Source organism: Erigeron canadensis, chromosome 9, assembly GCF_010389155.1.
Source record: "Erigeron canadensis isolate Cc75 chromosome 9, C_canadensis_v1, whole genome shotgun sequence".
NCBI lineage: Eukaryota > Viridiplantae > Streptophyta > Magnoliopsida > Asterales > Asteraceae > Erigeron > Erigeron canadensis.
In genome coordinates, this window is record NC_057769.1 from 26,127,506 (window position 1) to 26,147,481 (window position 19,976).

Here is a 19,976-nt window from a genome sequence, read left to right on the forward strand (position 1 = left end):
TTTCATTGCACATTATAGGTCAGGAGATAACATAGTGTATGTAGTATCGTGTACGAGTATCAAAAAATATAAATTTATACACATTCTTTGTAGTTCTATTCCAACCAGGATTTAAACTTACAATTAAATTCTGGAATATAAAATGCGTATTATTACAATATAAACCTCGTGTTACCCAAAAAATATTGGGACATGTTGTATACGAAAAGTAATCGTACCAAAGACTTGAATATAGAAAATGGTAGTTTCTTAGATCCGTTCACGAAATTGAGATCGTTTGAGTCTCCTGATTACCCAACAAGGATTCTAAATTTTTGATCGGATTTAAGCCCAAACAACGACTCGAATATATTACTCCAGTTAAAAGGAACAACTCACGAGTCACGAATACCAAAAAGGAATGGGTTTAGACTACTGATAATAGGTTAGATTTCTGTTAAACTGTTAAACTGCTCTATTGACGAATATAAGATTCCATATTATTATCCGTGTAACTAAAAATCGCATGTCGTTGGGTTGATAATGCAGTGATAAAGAGAATGACAAAGACTTGGATTCGGGGAGACCTGGGTGTTGGGTTAATCTTGATTAATAGTCGATCTAAATTATTTAATAAGTAACAAGTTTTATACTTTCATTAGAATGTGTCTAGTATCTAAGTAACTGTCGTTATTTAACTTTAGTACGGCTATTTGGCAAGTCATTTAGATTATGGTTTTATCTATTGGTAGTTGGTTTTTTATTAGGAGGAAATCTATGGGTTCATTGTGTTGGGTAGTTGTAGACTATTTATATTCTTATTTCCTTGAATGAAAAAATAGCTTTGATTTTCTCTTTACAGAAGTGTTCATCAATAATTCTCTGCATAATAATATTCATACATAAATTTTTGAGTGTGTAAAGGGCTGATCCTACATTGGGTTCGAGTCTCCAAGGGTAAAATTGTCGTGTCTCCAGACAAAGTTTTTTTTTCTCTTACTAAGGTATTGAGTGAAAAGCTCTCTAGCGTGGACCCGATTGAAACAACATAGTTTAGACCTCTCAATCTAATATTCGATATGCACCTGTTAAAAAAAATCTAAAAATTCTCCATGAATGATTAATTACTGGTTTTCATTCGCATATAAATGAAATTAAATCTATACTTTTATATTTTTAAAATACAATGTAGTAAAATAGAAATAAATAAAAAAAATAAAATCAAACTGTGTCTATTAGACTATTACATAAATAAATGTAAAACATGAAAAAATTAAATCACAATATCATCAATTTAATTCGTTAAATGTATATGATCGAGATGACCGATTCAATTGAATTTATTGAAGTTTTTTGCATGATAGATTTTTGTACGATTAAACTATGGGAAAAATTGCAATCATAGTAAAGATATAAGCTTAATTTGATGCAATCATAAAGTGTGGTTGGGTTGAAAGTACGTGTAGTCTTAAACAAACAATAGTACAATACCAAGAGTAATATTAGATAGACCCAAAACAACCATAGTATTCCAACCACACTTTTTGGTATCCCAATTGAAAAGTGTGAGCCCCCATGTTTATAATGGTATATATGATAGAATAAAAAGCGGACCCCCTGTCATTAATAATCTGGTCGGGTTACCAAAATAATGATTGGGATACCAGACGCCCAAAACAATCATGCTTGCAACATTATCATTAGTTGAGACATCACGATCATCTCTATAGTATCTGCTATCTTATGTAATTGGCATTTACTTGATACAAAAGGATATTACGTTTTGCTCAAATTTGAGTTAAAGTATATGCTTGTTTAAACAAATTAAGTCATATCCAGTTAATATGTTACATCTTACTTTCACATACCTCGTTTTAACAGTGATCTTCACATATCTCGTTTTAACAGTGATTGTGTATTGTTGTTGTAGGTTATAATCTATCATATCTCACAAGTGTAACCTTTTATACATTATAAATGCATAAAATCCGGTACAAAAATCCACAAAATTTCATACATATGTTCTTTGTTGTTAAATCTGATTTTGATTCTCATCGCATAAACAAACAACCTTACATATATTACCTACATTTGAATTCTCTTCACACAAAACTTGTAATATAGTCGCTAAGTAATCAGTGGCGAAACTAGGTTATTTTTAGTGGGGGTCGGGATCTAAATAATTTTTTTCCCTATCGCTAATTTTCGAGTAAATAGGGGGTCGAAACTGAGTATATCAAAATTTTTCTACACGAAAATAATATACCTCCTACATCGTAAAAAAAAAATTCGGGGGGTCGGGCGCCCCTCCCCGCCCCTTAATAGCTGCGCCCCTGTAAGTAATACAAGTTCTAAAAACAAAATTAGTTTAGCATAAATACTTATAAAAATCCATACCATTTTCGTATCGTTCAAAATGATCAATGATACTTGAATTTTTGACTCGAATATACTTTGATTCAAATGGATGAATTACTTGCTAGCATTTTCAAATTCTATAAAAGTTGTATTAAGTCACCATCTTCAAAACATCGTTGTGGTCACATTTTATCCACATCCGATTATCTAGTTGACATTTTAATTTAAAAGTGTCGGCTTGTCACTTGGCACTTTTTGTAATAACAAAATGGGCCGTGGATAAAGCGTGTGTAATTGATTACATGGACGGTGGATCACCGTATTAAAGGGCGGGATCATATCACACACACACTCACACAAAACTCACCTTTCAGACAAATCCATAAGACGGCAAAAAAACAGGTGTCCTTTTTCCCTCCAGTTTGTTAGATCTATACATACAATACAAATATAATTATATATATACAAATAATAATTTGATCAGATCCATTTAATTATTATTTTATCTCATTCCTTTTTTATTGTTTTTATCTACTTGATAATCTCAACTCTTTTCATCTTATTGTGCAGTTTTTTTTTTCAAATTTTAACGTTCAGCAACCAATCAGCAGGTACTATAATTTCTTTCGCCTACGATCTTTTAGTTTATAAATTTCTGATAGATTTAGCCTGTTGATCTGTAGTTTAAATCAGCCACTTGATTAAGTCAACTCTAGTCAAATGCTTCTTTTTCTTCGTTTTGATCAGATCTGCTATATATAAAAATCAGTATATTTAGAGTTAAGCTGACATGATCAGAATTTTTTTTGGCGTTTTCAAATCGTTTAATTTTTCATGATTTATAGACGTTGTTGCTTACGTATTAAGCTGATGATTAGCAAGGCTGTCTCTTGACTTTTTAGAAAAAAAAATCAAAGGGGGTAAAATTAAAAAAAAATTTGAAAAATAAATCTATAAGGGAAAAATGTTAAAAACCTATAGAGAATTTTTAAAAATCTATAAAAAATTTAAAAATACATGACAAAATCCTAATTTGGAGGGGGTCATTGGCCCCCTTTGCCCCCCATGTAGTACCGCCCATGCTTTTGCGGTCGCACTTCTCACATACCCTCGTTGACGGCCCCACAAATTAGGAAGTTTCGTTATTTATTGTATTGAGGTACAAAGCTAATTAAGAGGTAACATGATTTGACTAAAATTTGTGGTAGAAGCTGAATTGAAACAAGAATTAGGACATAAAGTTTTGTAGGACTAACAAACAAAATTAATCTTCATGTTGTTTGACCAACCCTGTTGGTGCCATTTCCTAGTGCATTGTAGTATTCTAAACTGACTGTGTAGATAAATGTCTGGAAACTGAATGATGTAACAGATAAATGTTTGTTTTTTCAAGGTATGTCGTCATACGATAAACCAGAGATAGTGGAACGAGGTACCAAGGAGAAAAAGCATGAAGAAAAAGAAGAAGAAGGTGAGGATAGCGGATTTTTAGGGAAGGTAAAGGGTTTCATTCAGGATATCGGTGAGAAGATTGAAGAGACAATTGGATTTGGAAAGCCTACTGCTGATGTTTCCGCGATTCACATTCCCAAAATAAACCTTAAGCAGGCTGATATTATTGTTGATGTGCTTGTCACAAACCCAAACCCTGTTCCTATCCCTCTTATCGACATTAACTACTTAATAGAGAGTGATGGAAGAAAACTGATTTCTGGATTGATTCCTGATGCCGGAACAATCCATGCACATGGTTCGGAAACTGTCCAAATCCCACTATGCCTCATATACGATGACATTAAAAACACGTATGCTGAGATACAGCCTGGCAGCATCATACCTTACAAAATTAAAGTTGACTTAATCGTCGATGTGCCAGTTTTCGGAAGGCTAACTCTGCCTCTTGAGAAATGTGGAGAGATCCCTGTACCTTACAAGCCTGATGTTGACATTGAAAAAATCAAGTTTGAAAAGTTCTCGTTTGAAGAAACTGTTGCAAACCTTCATTTGAAGTTGGAAAATAAGAATGACTTTGACTTGGGGCTTAATGCACTCGACTATGAGGTGTGGCTTTGTGATGTCAGCATTGGATGTGCAGAGCTGGCTAAAACTCAGAATTTGAAAAAGAATGGTATTACGTACCTTGATATTCCAATCACCTTTAGGCCTAAAGATTGTGGTTCTGCTTTATGGGACATGATTAGAGGGAAAGGCACTGGCTATTCCATGAAAGGAAACATTGATGTGGATACACCTTTTGGAGCGATGAAGCTTCCTCTTGATAAGGAAGGTGGTACGACCCGCCTTAAGAAGGAAGATGACGACGACGATGATGATGAGGTATGTGAATTCCATTTTTCTACAGCTGAGATTTTAATACATACTTACATAGTTGTGCTGTGCTCTAAGAATAGCCTTTTTTCCAGTGAATATATGGCTTACAAATTTGCATCATGGTACAATATACTTACATAAATCCCAGGGATAATTCTATTTATATAAATGGATATCTTTTTGGATTATAAGTATTGGAAGCTTATTTTTGATTGTATGTGCTGTATAGCAGAATGCATATTGTTTCACTGTGTAATTAACTAATAGTGAGTCTATTACTAAATTATAGTTTTATGCAAGGATTTTGCTATACGTAGCTTAGAGCTATGAATAACACACAGTAGAATGTTGTACATAAATATAAATATTTTCTTAAGAATTGACTATGTTCTTAAGAATTGAATTTTTGAGAACACCCAAATTACTAATGTGCTACTTGACTTAACAATTATCAATATGGTAAAGTCCATTAATATGTAACAAATTAACGTTAATTAAATTTGTTAACAATAAAAATACAATAATCTCTTCGATAGTTAAAGGCCACTCTTTTAAACCACTCCACACACTTCACGCGTACAATTCTAGTCTATCGAGTTAAAGGCCATTGTATTTGTATTCTGAAAATGCATATTTTGTGTGGCTCTCATATTAACCTCAATTTGTATTTTTGCAGGAGTAGAGAATGCATTTGCATGAAGGATTGGTGTTGTGTTTATGAGGTCAAGTTTGCATTCTTTATGTATGAGTTTTATTAAGGTTGGTTGTGTTAAAGAATGAGAACATAATATATATAACTTCCATCTAGATGATGTTTACCTTCCATTTTTATGGTTCATCATTTATGGATATTATTAAACTTTACTGAATTGTAGTTGATATATGTTCCCAGTATTATATCCTTTGTATGGACGGTATGTCTATGATCATTCTAGGTGTGATTTGATTAGAATCAAAACTTTGAGCTTTTATTTGAGTTTTCATGTGGCAGTCATTAATCAAATTGTATATCGATAACGGGCCTGTGCTCATGACCAGTTATGAGCTCTCCTGCCAGGATTTCAATTAATTGTCCTAGTTTTGTGGCTGTTCTTGTATGAGAACCTAGTTGGGTTCAAAACCTGGTTACAGCGGTAGAGTTGGTTGATGAAAACATGTTATCAATTATCAAATGAAAATTTAGGACCATTGTGCCTGTATGGATGCTGTCATTTGAGATTGCACACTGGTTGTAACCAGTACCAGTTTTAAAGAAAATTGAGAATCTGTAGAGACATCTATGAAAATATATGTTTCGGGCCATAGTAGGATGGATCTAATATGACCGCTAACTTTACATATGCATTGCAAAGATCCGTTTCACAAGCAGCCCTTTTTTCAGTCAGTAATTGGTTAAGTTGGTGATCCACTAACTAGTACTTTTCCTATGTCTGATTTTTGGTACTTGTGTCGTTGAAATTGTTCCGAATTTGTATCCAAATTGACTTTGCCTTTGGTCCATTGCAACCCTCTTATCTTTGGACACTTGAATTTCTGTTAACATTCATCACTATCACACCACATAATGCTAACATTTTTTTTTATTGTTGGCTGTTTGGGAATGGAATGGAATGGAATGTTGGACATAATCTTAGATTAGAATAGTGAAAAATTTAGTTGAAGTTGTTTTAACATTTGGAAACGAAGTTACTTTGCGTTATCAAATAGTGGTGGTGAGAAAATTAGATGTTTGGTACTTGGTAGTGAACAGTGAAGTACTTACCTATATGGATGTATCCAAATTGGGCTATCTGAATTAGACATTTTGGTCTACCAAATTGGGTTTTTGCATTGGATTGGACAAGCCGAATAAATATACCGGTTTATGAATCGATTTTTGGTTAATGTATTGTATTGGATTGGTCAATATCGTAATGAACAATCAAATTGCAAATATTCAAAGGTCTGTTGCGATTTTAACATTCTTGTTGGGGTTTATGATTTTTTTTTATTGAGATTTTCAATATTTTGTTGTGGACTTCATTACTATTTTATTGTATTTTTTATTACAATTTTATTAGTAATTTTCAAAAGTTTAAACATAATATGATTAAAATACTCGTAGTATATTTTGAAAATGTGGACACTGTAAGTAAGTATTAAAATATGGAAATTTATTGAAATTTCATAAACATCACATAAGTCAATAAAAAATAATTAGAAAGAATAACACGGTTCCCACACAATGTGTGGTGGTGGTGAAAATGCTCTGGTGATGAGGGCGACAAATATTGATGACAACGACTATTGGTGGTGACACTGTCAAGTGGTATAGGTCGAAATATTTTAAAAGATAAAAACTGAAAGTGTAAACTAGTATGATCAGAGTTTATGGTGTAAATTAATAACTATTTTCATTAAAAAATGTTCAATAAGGGAAATTGAGTCAATTCCAATTTAACTTTTTTATAAATACTTTAAAAATGAGAGAGACCTAGACTTTCAATAAATGAGTGTTTGGTAGGATGAAATAAAAAGAGTGAAAATGGAATGAGAATCACTTATCTTGTTTAGTTAAATAAGAGAATGAAAATAAATAGATAGAAGAGGAAATCATTTCCATTCTCATAATTCCACTCAAAATAGTGAAGAATGGTGAGAATGAAATCAAGTTACATGCTTTTCTTTTTTTCTGATGTATTTAACTATTAATTTTAATTATTTATATCATGATATTATAACTAGTTTTTGATAAAAAAAATTTTATATTTATTTGTTTAATTTTTTATAATTCTTTTATGTTCAGTCTCTGTTGTTACCAAATAATGTAATATATTTTCTTTCTAAATAATCATTCTCTTTCCTACTATATCCTTTCTTTATTACATTTTCATTCTTTATGATTCTCTCCTATCAAGCGCTTCCTAAAGAAGTAGAGAACAATTCTAATGCTAATAGGGTTATTGGATCATTGGTAAGGTTTTGAGTCTCATTCCGCATATTTGTGAGGATGATTAATAAATGTAAGAGTATGATAATATGCAATTTTAAATTTAAAATGATGTTAACAACAACAACAACAACAACAAAAATAATAATAATTCGATAAAAAGGCCATGAACACACTTCACGTATTAAGTCTATTTCTAGTATTCACTCAAATAATGTTAGGAGTGGTACTTATATTTTTCATAGGTTATGCTTTTGTATTAAAAAAAGGAGTGGGAGCACAACTTGTATCTAGGCTCCCATCCAACTTCATGTAAAAAAAAGTAACTACTCAGTGCTGTCTTCCGCGGGTTTTGAGCCCCAATACCTCGACGGTGTATTGGGGAGGTTAAGATGTAGGCAGACCTTACCTCTACCTAAGTAGAGAGACTGCTTCCAGTATCTACCTAAATGGTAAAAAAGACCCTCCAACCTTTGCATGGGATGAGGATCGAACCCATGACCTTTGTTTCCAAAAACAAGGCTGTTTACCACTTGATCCAACCATGCTGCTTTATCCAACTTCATGTAAAAGGTTTCTTTATATGGAATGAAATTAAATAAAATAATAATAATAATAATAATAATAATAATAATAATAATAATAATAATAATAATAATAATAATAATAATAATAATAATAAGCAAAAGGGTAAGGGGTTGACAACCACAAATAAAGATATAGGTTTTGGCCATTTGTGATGAATTGGAAGGCATAAATAGGCCTACGTCACGGGCTTTGAACCACAGCCACGAATTACTAATACACACTTCCATTGATGTTCTTCACTCTTATTATCAAAAATATTGTCGTACTCTAGTGGATGGATGATTTCCATGTAGGGGTCACGGGTGTCAAATAGTTCCAACTTGAAAAATCGGCTTTAACTTACTTAGTTAATTGGCAAAGAAAAATGAAGATAAAGATTTGATATTAAATTTTATGTAACAATATATTCAGCCCGGCCCGTTCTAATTTTCTTTTATTATTCTTTTTTTCATAGGAAACAGCTCATTGGTGTTGAGGTACCCTCGATTGTTTAGGCTGGAACTAAGCCGAGTTGCCTTCTCCATGATCGATGGAAGGTTATTCCCACAATAGCGAAGATTTGTGCCTATGACTCGACAGTGAGTAGGGATGAACAAGATTACCGAAATACCAAAACTGTACCGGTATTGAAATTCGGTACCGATAGGGATTCGGTATCGATATTGGTATTTAGTTTTGGTTATTTTTGATTTCAGTACCAATCGGTTCGGTACGGTTTTTTCCGACTATCAATACCGAAAATATAGTTTTGTTCAAAACATGTTATAATCTTGCTGGTTGTTCTTATTGGATGTTAGTTTGCAATTAAACTTTGAACTCAAAATATCTCAAAGTACCATGAATTCTATTTATTCACTTGAATAGCAATCCTTTCACTATATTACATGAAGAAATTTCGCTACCTAAACGGTTTAAGTTGGCATGAAAATATCAATGTATAATAAATATATACAAAGAAACAAAGATAAATCATAAGTTAAAGTAAAAAGTTTGATACTGATTACTGGAACAACCAAATGAAATTTCATAAAAAAGGTATAACCAAAATGAAATTAATAAAGTAAAGTAACTCCCAATGTCGTCTTCCACGGGTTTTGGGTCTCAATACCGTTTTCGACGGTGTATGGGGAGGTTGATATGTAGACAGCCTTATCCCTACCAAAGGTAGAGAGACTGCTTCCAGGTTCTACCATAGGTAGAAAAGGACCTCCAGCCTTGCTGGGCATGAGAACCAAACCCATGACCTGTGTTTCCAAAGGCATGAGCTCCAACCACTGATCCAACCTAGTTGAGATTATTCTCTTGACATATCTAACATCATTTTGCCAAAGTTTTCTTTATTAACCAAAATGAAATTAATACGATGAAGATATTATAATGTACATGTGTTTGTACTCTTAATTTGTAAACCCAAAAAACCTACTGCTTCTACTCGTTCAACTATTGGCCTATTGCAGCCATAATTTAATTAAGGAAGTGGAGATTATTCTCTTGACATATCTAACATCATTTTGCCAAAGTTTTATTTATGTTCGGTATTATTCGGTTTTGGTACCCAAAAACCGGTACCGGTGTAATCGGTACGATATTCGGTTCTTATTATAGATTCCTTTCGGTTTCGATATTAGTCGGTTTCGGTACGGTTTCGTACCAAAAACCATCCCTATTTTTTGTATGTGTCTAGATGTAAAAGGTTTAAAATGTCTACCATATAAATTGGATGATGAATCTATTAAAATTAAAATTTAATTACTTAAATTGTAACACAACCCCACCCCCCACCCCCCCCCACACACACCTGTGACTTGCATGTGTGAGTCTATTAAAATTAAGAGTTAATTACTTAAATGGTACCTAACATTTGCACGATATTGTTTGTTTGATACCTTTCATTTCGAAATTACGCAGATCATACCTAACGTCTCCAAAAGTCCAGTCGGACCGTGCATACTGGAACCAAACGCCGTTTGATTTCCGATAAACCCCCCCCCCCCTCACGTGACTGGCGTGAGGGGTAAAGATGTAAAATCGCATTTCCTAGTTACTTAAATGATACCTAACGTTTGCACGATATTGTTGGTTTCATATATACCTAATGTTTAGTTATTGATTTTTTTTTAAGTTTATTTGTTTTTTTTTTGAAAGGTAAATTACGCTTTAGCCAATGTTTTAAAAACCGGTATTTTAGTCATAATGGTGTGAAAAAATTCCCGATATTATCAGTATTACCGAGAATACCCGATAGTATGAATATTTTTTTGTTTGTTTTATTTTTGTAAAAATTCTCCAAAACTTGTTATAACTTTACGAAAATAGTCAAAATGCACTTATAATCCACTAAAAAATAATACAAAATAGATATTTTTATAACAAAATATAAGTTTTAAAGTTCACAAATAACTAAAAATAGCAATAGAGAATAATAAAAATAAAAAAATAAAAATTTCAAGTTTTCTTTTTTGAAAATATCGGATCTACCGCAACGGTAATACCGAAATATACAAGGAATACCATAAATACCGGCCGGTATTTACCGGTATTTAAAACATTGCTTTAAGTTTTGTGTCGCGATTCGACAGCCGAAGATCTAGTATACATTATCGTTAGAAAAAGACAACATATGTCAGACCTATCGCAACACGAAGTTTCAAACGAAATTCATCTTTTAAAAAAAAATACAAAAAAAAATAATAACTAAACATTAGGTATGGAACCAACAATATCGTGCAAACGTTAGGTACCATTTAAGTAATTAAGAAACACGATATTACATTTTTACCCCTCCTGTGCAAGTCACGTGGGAGGTTTTTAACGGCCATCAAACGGCGTTTGGTTTCAGTATGGTCCGAGTAGAGTTTTGGAAACGCTAGGTATGATCCGCGTAATTTCGAAAGGAAATATATCAAACTTGCAATATCACGCAAACGTTAGCTACCATTTAAGTAATTAACTCTAAAATTAATGTAATGTCTTATTTTTACCGGATGAATTGTTTTCATCCATTTTAATTTTTCTTAACAAAACAATTGTTTAATAACGATAAACGTATATAGTTTTTTCCCTTACCACACTTGAATGTGATAGAAAGCATAATTCTACTAATTGGATTGAATATAAAATCTTTGCATTCATCAAGTATAATTTGTCTCTTACGGTCTTACCTGTATTACATAATTAACATGTAAATGAAAAAGAGTATGAGATCATTAACATGTTAAATGAAAAAGAGTATGAGATCCTTCTAATGTTACTACTACATGCTAAACAAACATATTAATTTTTAAAAAAAATTATACTAAATGTAATGATATATAAATTATTTTTTAACATGAAAAATATGTAGGACTCTGAGTAATTTCCAGCCACATACTTGAGTACCATGTGACCCCAAGTCCCAACTCACGGGTTTTCTCAATCACTCATTCGGAATTCTCTTTATGATAATGACAAACTTCCTTTCCATTTTACTAGTTTTTAACTTCACAAAATCTACTATTTAAATAATTTGAATCTTCTCAAGACTTAATTTGTTTATTTTCTCACTGATTATTCCTATATATTGAATGTATAGGACAAAAATCTGATGTTAGTTAGCTTTCACACACATATGCTGTTATCAGTAAAATACGAATTCTGGGTCAGAGAGAGTCCCTGTTATCTACTCATATTAATTAATCTAAAACTGTGTTTTTATAATCTTTGTGTATGAGTTGTAGATGAAGATAGTTTAATATGCCCCACGTTTCATTTAAATTCGTACAGTCTGGCTCATACGGAATATATGCATACCGATGAATAATTTCTTTAATAAGTAAAATAAGATGGTCTAATTTATGGTCAATCAAGGTCTTAATTAATCTCTTCACAAAAATAAAATGTAACCTCAAACTCAGTTTTTCACGGGTTTAAGTCTCAATACCTCGACGGTGTATAAGGAAGGTTGAGATATAGACACCCTTACCTATACCTAGGTACAAATGTTGCCTTCAGGTTCTATCTAAATGATAGAAATTGACCTTCGATTTTTGCATGAGGTGAAAATTAGACCTTTTTGACCTCTGTCTCCATAGGTAAAGTGTTAACCATTTAATCTATCCGGCCGATCATTCCGCTGGCATCTCGCATTCACGCCCCCGTTTGACTGCCGCTCGGGGATGTAGTTGTAGATACGTTAGTCTTAGTGGGTCGTTGGCTCCACTTGTTATCTCCACAAGATATTTCAATATCCAACTTTATTAGTAAGCATCTAGGAGTGGCCATTAAAAGGGTTGTGAAATATATGGTCCCAATAATATCATGGTTAGGCTGCATAATCCAACTTTATGTTTTCTACAATGATCATACGACTATTCAGAGTAGTATTACTTAGTAATTGTTATATGTCATATGTGATCAACTAATTTCATGTTGCATTCATAACAATTTACTATGTATGTATAAAGCTATAAATTCATATATATGTGCAAATTCATTTATATGTATAATAAGTTAACCTTTAATTGTCACATATAAGACGGAAATCCTTGCTACTAATTGGTCTATCTGTAGGTTTATCATATTATTGTTGGGTATTGTGAGAACTCTGTTTTGCTCGTGAATATTGATACAAGAGTTGTGTGTTTCATGTGACAATGATTTGTTCAATTTACATAATGGGTTGTGCTCTATATATGCGATGTTTTCTCTATATGACAGAAATGAGATTAATGCATAGAAGAATGTGAAGAGAAAAGGTTACAAGCAAGAAAACCAAGGAGTATTTCATGTGAGTTTTTGTTTTTGCATGGGTGGCTTGAATACACTATATATATGGTCTTACTTACAAAGAAGTTCCATGTGAACCATGCAATAACTTCCAAGGATTTGGTTGTCATTTTGACCTTAATCTCTTCCACACTCAAAGTTTTCACTATTTGACAAATTTTAGTTATTGTTTACCCAACTTAATGAATGAACATGTATATAAGAAAGTATCAACAATGATTTGAGATTTACTACTATTAACATCCCACCATAATATTGTGCTTTTTCATATTAATGAAGGATGTTGGTTTCAAATTAGTGGAAAACCTATTATGTTGCGAGCTAAATGAAACTTAAATAAACATTGATATATGAGTCTTGGTTTATCTCTAACTGACATAATTAGCTTCTTTTCGATCATTTTGCAAGTAATTTGTAGATGGATTCAGATTGTGTGCATTTTGTATTTCAAGATTTTTGTATTTGATGATCACTAGTGTGTCTTGATGGTCGATCTTTCCGCTATTAATTAATAATGTTATTCCATCCGTCCAAATTTAAATGTCATATTGGACATTGGACTTTCATGGTTAACTTTGACCGTATAGAATTTTATTTTGTTATGTAATACTGGATGTAATATATTTGAATCGATTAAGTTTTCAATGTATTTTATAATGATATAACTTTTGCTAATTATTATAAAACACAAATAATAATATTAATAGTTAAAACTCTTCTCACGAATTGGATTCGAACCAAGTTACGAAAGAAAAGATTCAAACTTGCACAATTTATATTGAGACGGAGTAACATTTATGCCGTTAACAAAAGCCTTGGCGTATGTTCCACACTATATATGTTCTATGCTATTCATTAAATGGTTCGGCAACCACTGCAAGTAAAAAACATTTTAGGAGACTGAAACTTAAAATTTTGCGACGACACATAACCAAACAACGAATCATGTTCACCTTTTGACTTTGAAAGTCAAACTTAATTTAGGAATGACAATGTGGTCGTGAAATGTACTTATTTCCTTTAAGTTTTGAATATTATTCCTTGCAAGAAAAGAATATAATAATATTTTACATTGTTGTGCAAAATGCGTTGGTAATTTATTTTCTTTTGAATTTGTTTATCTTCTCATGGTTGGGTCCGAATTATGTCACAAAATTTAAGTTGGACAATAGATGCAGAGGCGGAGTAGTATTTAATGTTGTATAAAATAAATATAATGTGAAACACATAACTATTTAATAAAATATTAGTAAAATAATATCTATTATGATGGTTTACTTTTTGAGTTCAATCTAAAGGTTTTACTTGCACTGTCCAGGCTAAAAATCAATCATTTATAGCTTGGGGGTGGCTCAGTTAAAAAAAAAAAATCTTTGAACTAGTCGGTTATGAGCTATCGTTGCAGTGGAAAACATGGACGTTTTGCGGGGCTAAGCACCCGTTAGTCCCTTACTGGCTCCGCCCCTGAATAGACGAAAATTCAGGGGTGATGTGAGTCGTTACAAAGTTTCGCCACGGAAAGTATTTGTTGACGACAAAGGAGAGGCATACAGCGACGAAGGTAGTCGTCTACGAAACTCGATTTTTTTGTAGTGAACCACGACACAAGTGATAGTGGATTCTAAGTTTTCGCTTAGACAAGTATTACATAATATATTATTAGATCATATATATCTCTTAATTTGTCATTCTAAAACATAGCTCAAAAACACGAAAATTAGAATAAATATTGCATGTTAATTACTAGTGGTATATATGATGCATTTTAATTTGAATAAATTTAAATTAAAAGCCGATGCTCTTATTATATATAGGTGCAAACAAGAGTACGGACAAAGGATCCCTTTGATGTGAAAACCTCCAAAGAAACCTTACAAGTACTCATAAAACCACAAGCAAATATATCAATTACAAAAACACACACCACAAAATAGATTTGTCAATCCAAATGAATAGAAAGGGTTGTGACATTGAAGCAACAGGCATCAATTACACAATCTATACTCAAAAACCACAACCCCCTTTTAAGATCTTCAACAAAGACCAACAATTCATTGAATTACAACCTCAACAACAACAACAACATCATCAAGAACAACGACCCGTTTCCAATAACGACCCGGATCCAAGAGCACGTCGGGTTCTTCGTGATGTAACATGCCATGCAAAGCCATGGGAGGTCCTTGCCATTGTGGGTCCAAGTGGTGCTGGGAAGTCATCACTTCTTGAGATACTTGCCGGCAAAATCACCCCACAAACGGCATCTATTTATGTTAACCGAAAACCGGTTGACAAATCAAGATTTAAAAGGATTTCGGGCTATGTAACTCAAAAGGATACCTTGTTTCCACTTCTCACTGTTGAAGAAACCCTAGCTTTTACAGCTAAGCTCCGCCTGAACCTTCCCAAACCTGAGCTGAGTTCCAGGGTCAAGTCATTGATCCAGGAACTCGGTTTAACCCATGTGGCAAATGCACGGGTTGGGAATGATCAGGTTCGGGGGATTTCAGGCGGAGAGAGACGTAGAGTCTCTATTGGTGTTGCAGTTGTTCATGACCCGGGAGTGGTGATTCTGGATGAACCCACTTCCGGGTTAGACAGCAACTGCGCTTTTCAAATCATAGATATGGTCAAGACAATGGCTGAGACACGTGGCAAGACGGTGATTCTTAGTATTCACCAGCCAGGATTTAGAATTATCAAGCTTTTTAACTCTATATTACTATTAGCAAATGGGACCGTTTTGCACCAAGGAAGTGTTGATGAGCTTAGCTGCTCTTTACGCCTCATTGGGCTTGTACCACCTCTCCATGTTAACATAGTTGAGTTTGCTATAGATTCAATTGATTCAATACAACAACAAAAGAAGCAAAAGACTACGAATAATCATGAACAAGAAATTAGTCCTTCAACTAACAAAATCACTCAAGGTAAGTTCACTTTACAACAACTCTTTCAACAATCAAAAGTAATAGATATTGATCATGATCAAGAAGATAATGAACAAGAACATGATTACGAACACAAACAACAAATTCGAGATGACTTTGTGAATTCTAGATTTTATGAAACAGTAATCTTGACTCATCGATTTTGGAAGAACATTTTTCGGACAAAAGAGCTTTTTGCTTGTCGAACCCTTCAAATGCTTATATCGGGTTTGGTTCTAGGCTCGATTTTTTACAATCTAGACATGGACTTAATCGGAGCCGAAGAAAGGGTTGGTTTATTTGCCTTTATATTAACATTTTTGTTATCAACTACCGTGGAAGCTTTACCGGTTTTCTTGCAAGAAAGGGAAATACTAATGAAGGAAACTTCATGTGGAAGTTATCGAGTCTCATCATATGCAATAGCAAATGGGCTAGTATACTTACCATTTTTGCTACTACTCGCTTTCTTATTTGGCACACCTTTATATTGGTTAGTTGGGTTAAACTCTAGTTTATTGGCATTTTCGCGGTTTCTCCTCTTGATTTGGTTAATTCTCTACACTGCAAATTCGGTAGTGGTGTGTTTTAGCACACTGGTACCGAATTTCATAGTAGGGAATTCAGTGATATCGGGCGTAATGGGTTCATTTTTCTTATTTTCGGGTTATTTTGTGTCCAAGCAAGGCATGCCAAAGTATTGGATATTCATGCATTATATCTCATTGTTCAAGTATCCATTTGAAGGGTTGTTGATGAATGAGTTCTCTAATGATGAAGGGAGATGTTTAGAGTACTTGTTTGGAAAGTGTTTGGTGAGTGGTGAAGATTTGTTAAAGGAACAAGGAGGATATGGGAAGGAAGGTAAGTGGAAAAATATTGTGATTATGGTGTGTTTTATTTTGGTTTATAGGTTTATTGCATATGTGATTCTTAGGGTTAGATGTTCCCAAAAGGGACTTAAAGGTGCCCTTCTTTGATTCTTGAACGTTTTTAGTCTTTTATATCTTGAAAATTTGGATGTCATATATTGAGTTTGTGTTGGTTTATACTTACTATTTTAATTTCTTTGTTTGTTATTCCGGGTTAAGTGAATATATATGAAATGTATGTATTAATTTCTATATGTGTGCAATCGAAATGTATGTAATTGATGATCACCTATATATTTTTACGGCATGGTTTTATACTTGAAAATATTGATGCTATTTTCTATTGACATATATTCTTAGAAATGTGCATTTGTAAAAAATGTAACATCGGTTTAAAAAGTGGCAATCGATTCATTCAATGTTCATTTTATCGAAATTTTTGTTAGCTATAGTATAAATAATAAACTTACTCTTAGAAATGCTGGAAAATCAGTTATAATAATCATAGATGACTTTTAGAAGCATTAATAACAGGAATTAGTCGAGTTTTATTTTATATATTCATACAATTTATAAACTATTTTCTACCAAATGATGCACAAACATCTATATCACCAAGTCCATATGTTATTTCCTTACACTGATAACCACAACATTTTATAATTCTTTATCTATAGTTCGTTAGCTAAGTGTACCATATGAAATTTTGATCACATATTATTTAAAAACATATTATAATTTGTTGTTTTGACATGCGTCCTGTTATTGTACTATAGTGGATGAATGATATCGATGTGAGGGTCACGGGTGTCAAATAGTTCCAAAGCTCTTGAAAAACCAAGTATATACAATAGTATATTTTATATTACCTGCTTAAAGAATGTGATATATATTTGTTTTTCAACCATATATGAACTCATTATACTCTTGTTCTTTGTTTAATGCTAACTATAATTTAGTCTGTGTGAATTTCTTCCTTACTTTGATTAATGAAAGAATATAATATTTTCTCAAACTATATAGCAAATCGATATGTATATGTTCGGTATTGTTTATGAATTAACGAAACCATAAGTATAACGTAATTAACCCTTTTTGTTCTTAATTGAAAGACTGATAAGATTATAACCGCATTAGGGGTCGTTTTTGCCTTGCCCTCTTGATAACAAGTACAAGGTTCAATCCCTCACATAGAAACTATTGGGGATTTGGGGTAGCTTAGGGGTAAAAGTAGAACATGAAATAAGAGCCGTTCCAAAAAATAAACTAGCATTAGGAATGACGCACACTATCGTCACATAAAATAGCATTATTTCTATTTTCATTTTCCTTTTACAGTCGGTCCTTGAGGTGATGGTCATTTGAAACACTAAAAAAAATTTTCAATCGTTCACGCTTGCTTATAAAAATATTTAAAAAATTTATAAATTTAATCACATATAAAATTGTGTAAAAAAAAAATTACATTTAAAAGTATAAATAAATTTTAAAAATTATAATTTTTTCATAATTATAAATGTGTAAACAAAATGGTAACACTTAAAAGTGTGAACAAGTGTCAAATGTTTTCACATTTAAAAGTATGAAAGTCAATTTGTAACACATGATTTCTTCACATTCTCCATATATGAAGAAAATTGAAGTTACAAATTAACTTTCACACTCTTTAAGTGTAAATAATTGATATATTTTTATACACTTGAAATTGTGAACATTTCTTTTTCACATGTGTAAGTGTGTAAATATTGTGATTTTTTAAATTTCTTCACATTTTTAAATGTGAATTATTTCTACACACTTTTAAATGTCATTAAATTAACATAATTCATCATATTTTTTAAAATTATGAAAAAAAAAATGTGAGGAAATGAAATATTTGTTGTAGTGAAAGCTTCAAATAGATTTAGTGATAGAATCATGTCAATCAAAGTTGGTGAATGAAGAAGAAATGTGAATGTCATCAGCGCATACACAACCAAAATCTTTTGCAAAAGTTACTAACAAGTTTTCATCGAATGTGTCGTTGCAAAAGGATTTCCTAGTTGACACAAAACACTTTCAGCCACGCCCCTTCTGTAACGACCTTTGTGGCTTTGTGAGACAACTTGTCGTCGCAAATGAGTTTTAACGACCACATTTGTCATAGCAAAGTGATATCATCCTTTTGTATAGTGAAAACTTTTAGACTTAAATTTAAAACCATTTAAATGACAAGTTCAAATGTGCATGATCAATTATAGCAACAAGTATACACGATAATCTTAATGAGATTAGGAGATAGCCAATAATCTATTATGAAACGTCTCATAAAATTGTATAACCTCAATGATATGGCCATATGGGCAAGCTTACAATGCTGCATGAGTAATCATGCAAGCCCATAAAAGACTCGTGTTTATTAGGCTAGCGCTAGTCCATGCAACTAAATGGGCCTGGATTGAAGAATTCAACATTAGCAATTATGTACTTATTTTTTTAGAACAGAACATTATGTACTTATGTAATTTGCAATTATGAGATTTTATTTTTTATTTTTTGAAGTTAGTTTCGATTCAGACGTGTTGGAGGCAATTGTAACCAGTGATTTGTTGGATCTCCAACCCCATTCTCAGGGAAAATACCTTGAGATGAGAAACCCAAGACTCGATCCCGAGACCTTGGGAAAAACTCACCTCCGGGGGCCTACATAATGGATTTAAAAGATATCTCTGGTCAACCCACCTAAGTGATAATTTATCTTTTTAACATCAACTTTTTACATATAAATACTCTGAATAATCATATACTAAATCATTACTAAGAATAAAACTCTGGTCTTTACTTCAAAAGAAAATCTTTATCAAGTGAACCTTACATTGGCCATTGACTATAGTAGATAATACATGTCTTTTTGTAGACTTTAGTTATCCATAATGAATATACATTTTTAATGTACAATATACATTTATGTACTATTCTGGATGGTTAAAAATCGTTAGATTTATTGATAACCTTTTGCATAGGGTTGTCCTATAGGCGCGGTGGAGATTGACAAATTTTGGTTCGTGGGATAACATATAGCAACATGAGTCTGCAAAAGAGCTCATAAGGACTTAGACCAATACCAAATAGCCTAAAACAAGCAGTCCAAAATGATCCTAGCTCGCATCGCGGTCATGATTAAATGCTTATGTACTCTATATTGAGAAAGAGGAGTGATATTATCACAACACCAAATAACCATTC

General features: G+C 32.5%; 2 protein-coding genes and 1 long non-coding RNA gene across 3 annotated transcripts; all 3 read left to right on the plus strand.

Annotated features, from left to right (window-relative positions):
- The first annotated feature begins 2,679 nt into the window (after window positions 1–2,679).
- LOC122582080 lies at window positions 2,680–5,565 on the plus strand. The gene is made up of 4 exons (XM_043754433.1): window positions 2,680–2,739; window positions 2,908–2,948; window positions 3,731–4,674; window positions 5,345–5,565. The coding sequence occupies exons 3-4, from the start codon at window positions 3,733–3,735 to the stop codon at window positions 5,348–5,350; spliced, it is 948 nt and encodes a 315-aa protein (XP_043610368.1). The 5' UTR covers window positions 2,680–2,739; window positions 2,908–2,948; window positions 3,731–3,732; the 3' UTR covers window positions 5,351–5,565.
- Window positions 5,566–8,401: 2,836 nt separating this feature from the next.
- On the plus strand, window positions 8,402–9,008 carry LOC122580813. The gene is made up of 2 exons (XR_006320882.1): window positions 8,402–8,531; window positions 8,640–9,008. It is a non-coding gene; the product is annotated as an uncharacterized LOC122580813 (long non-coding RNA).
- Window positions 9,009–14,820: 5,812 nt separating this feature from the next.
- On the plus strand, window positions 14,821–16,928 carry LOC122582000 (ABC transporter G family member 5). The gene has a single exon (XM_043754338.1). It carries the CDS (start codon window positions 14,898–14,900, stop codon window positions 16,857–16,859), a length of 1,962 nt encoding a protein of 653 aa, XP_043610273.1. The 5' UTR covers window positions 14,821–14,897; the 3' UTR covers window positions 16,860–16,928.
- Window positions 16,929–19,976: the final 3,048 nt, after the last annotated feature.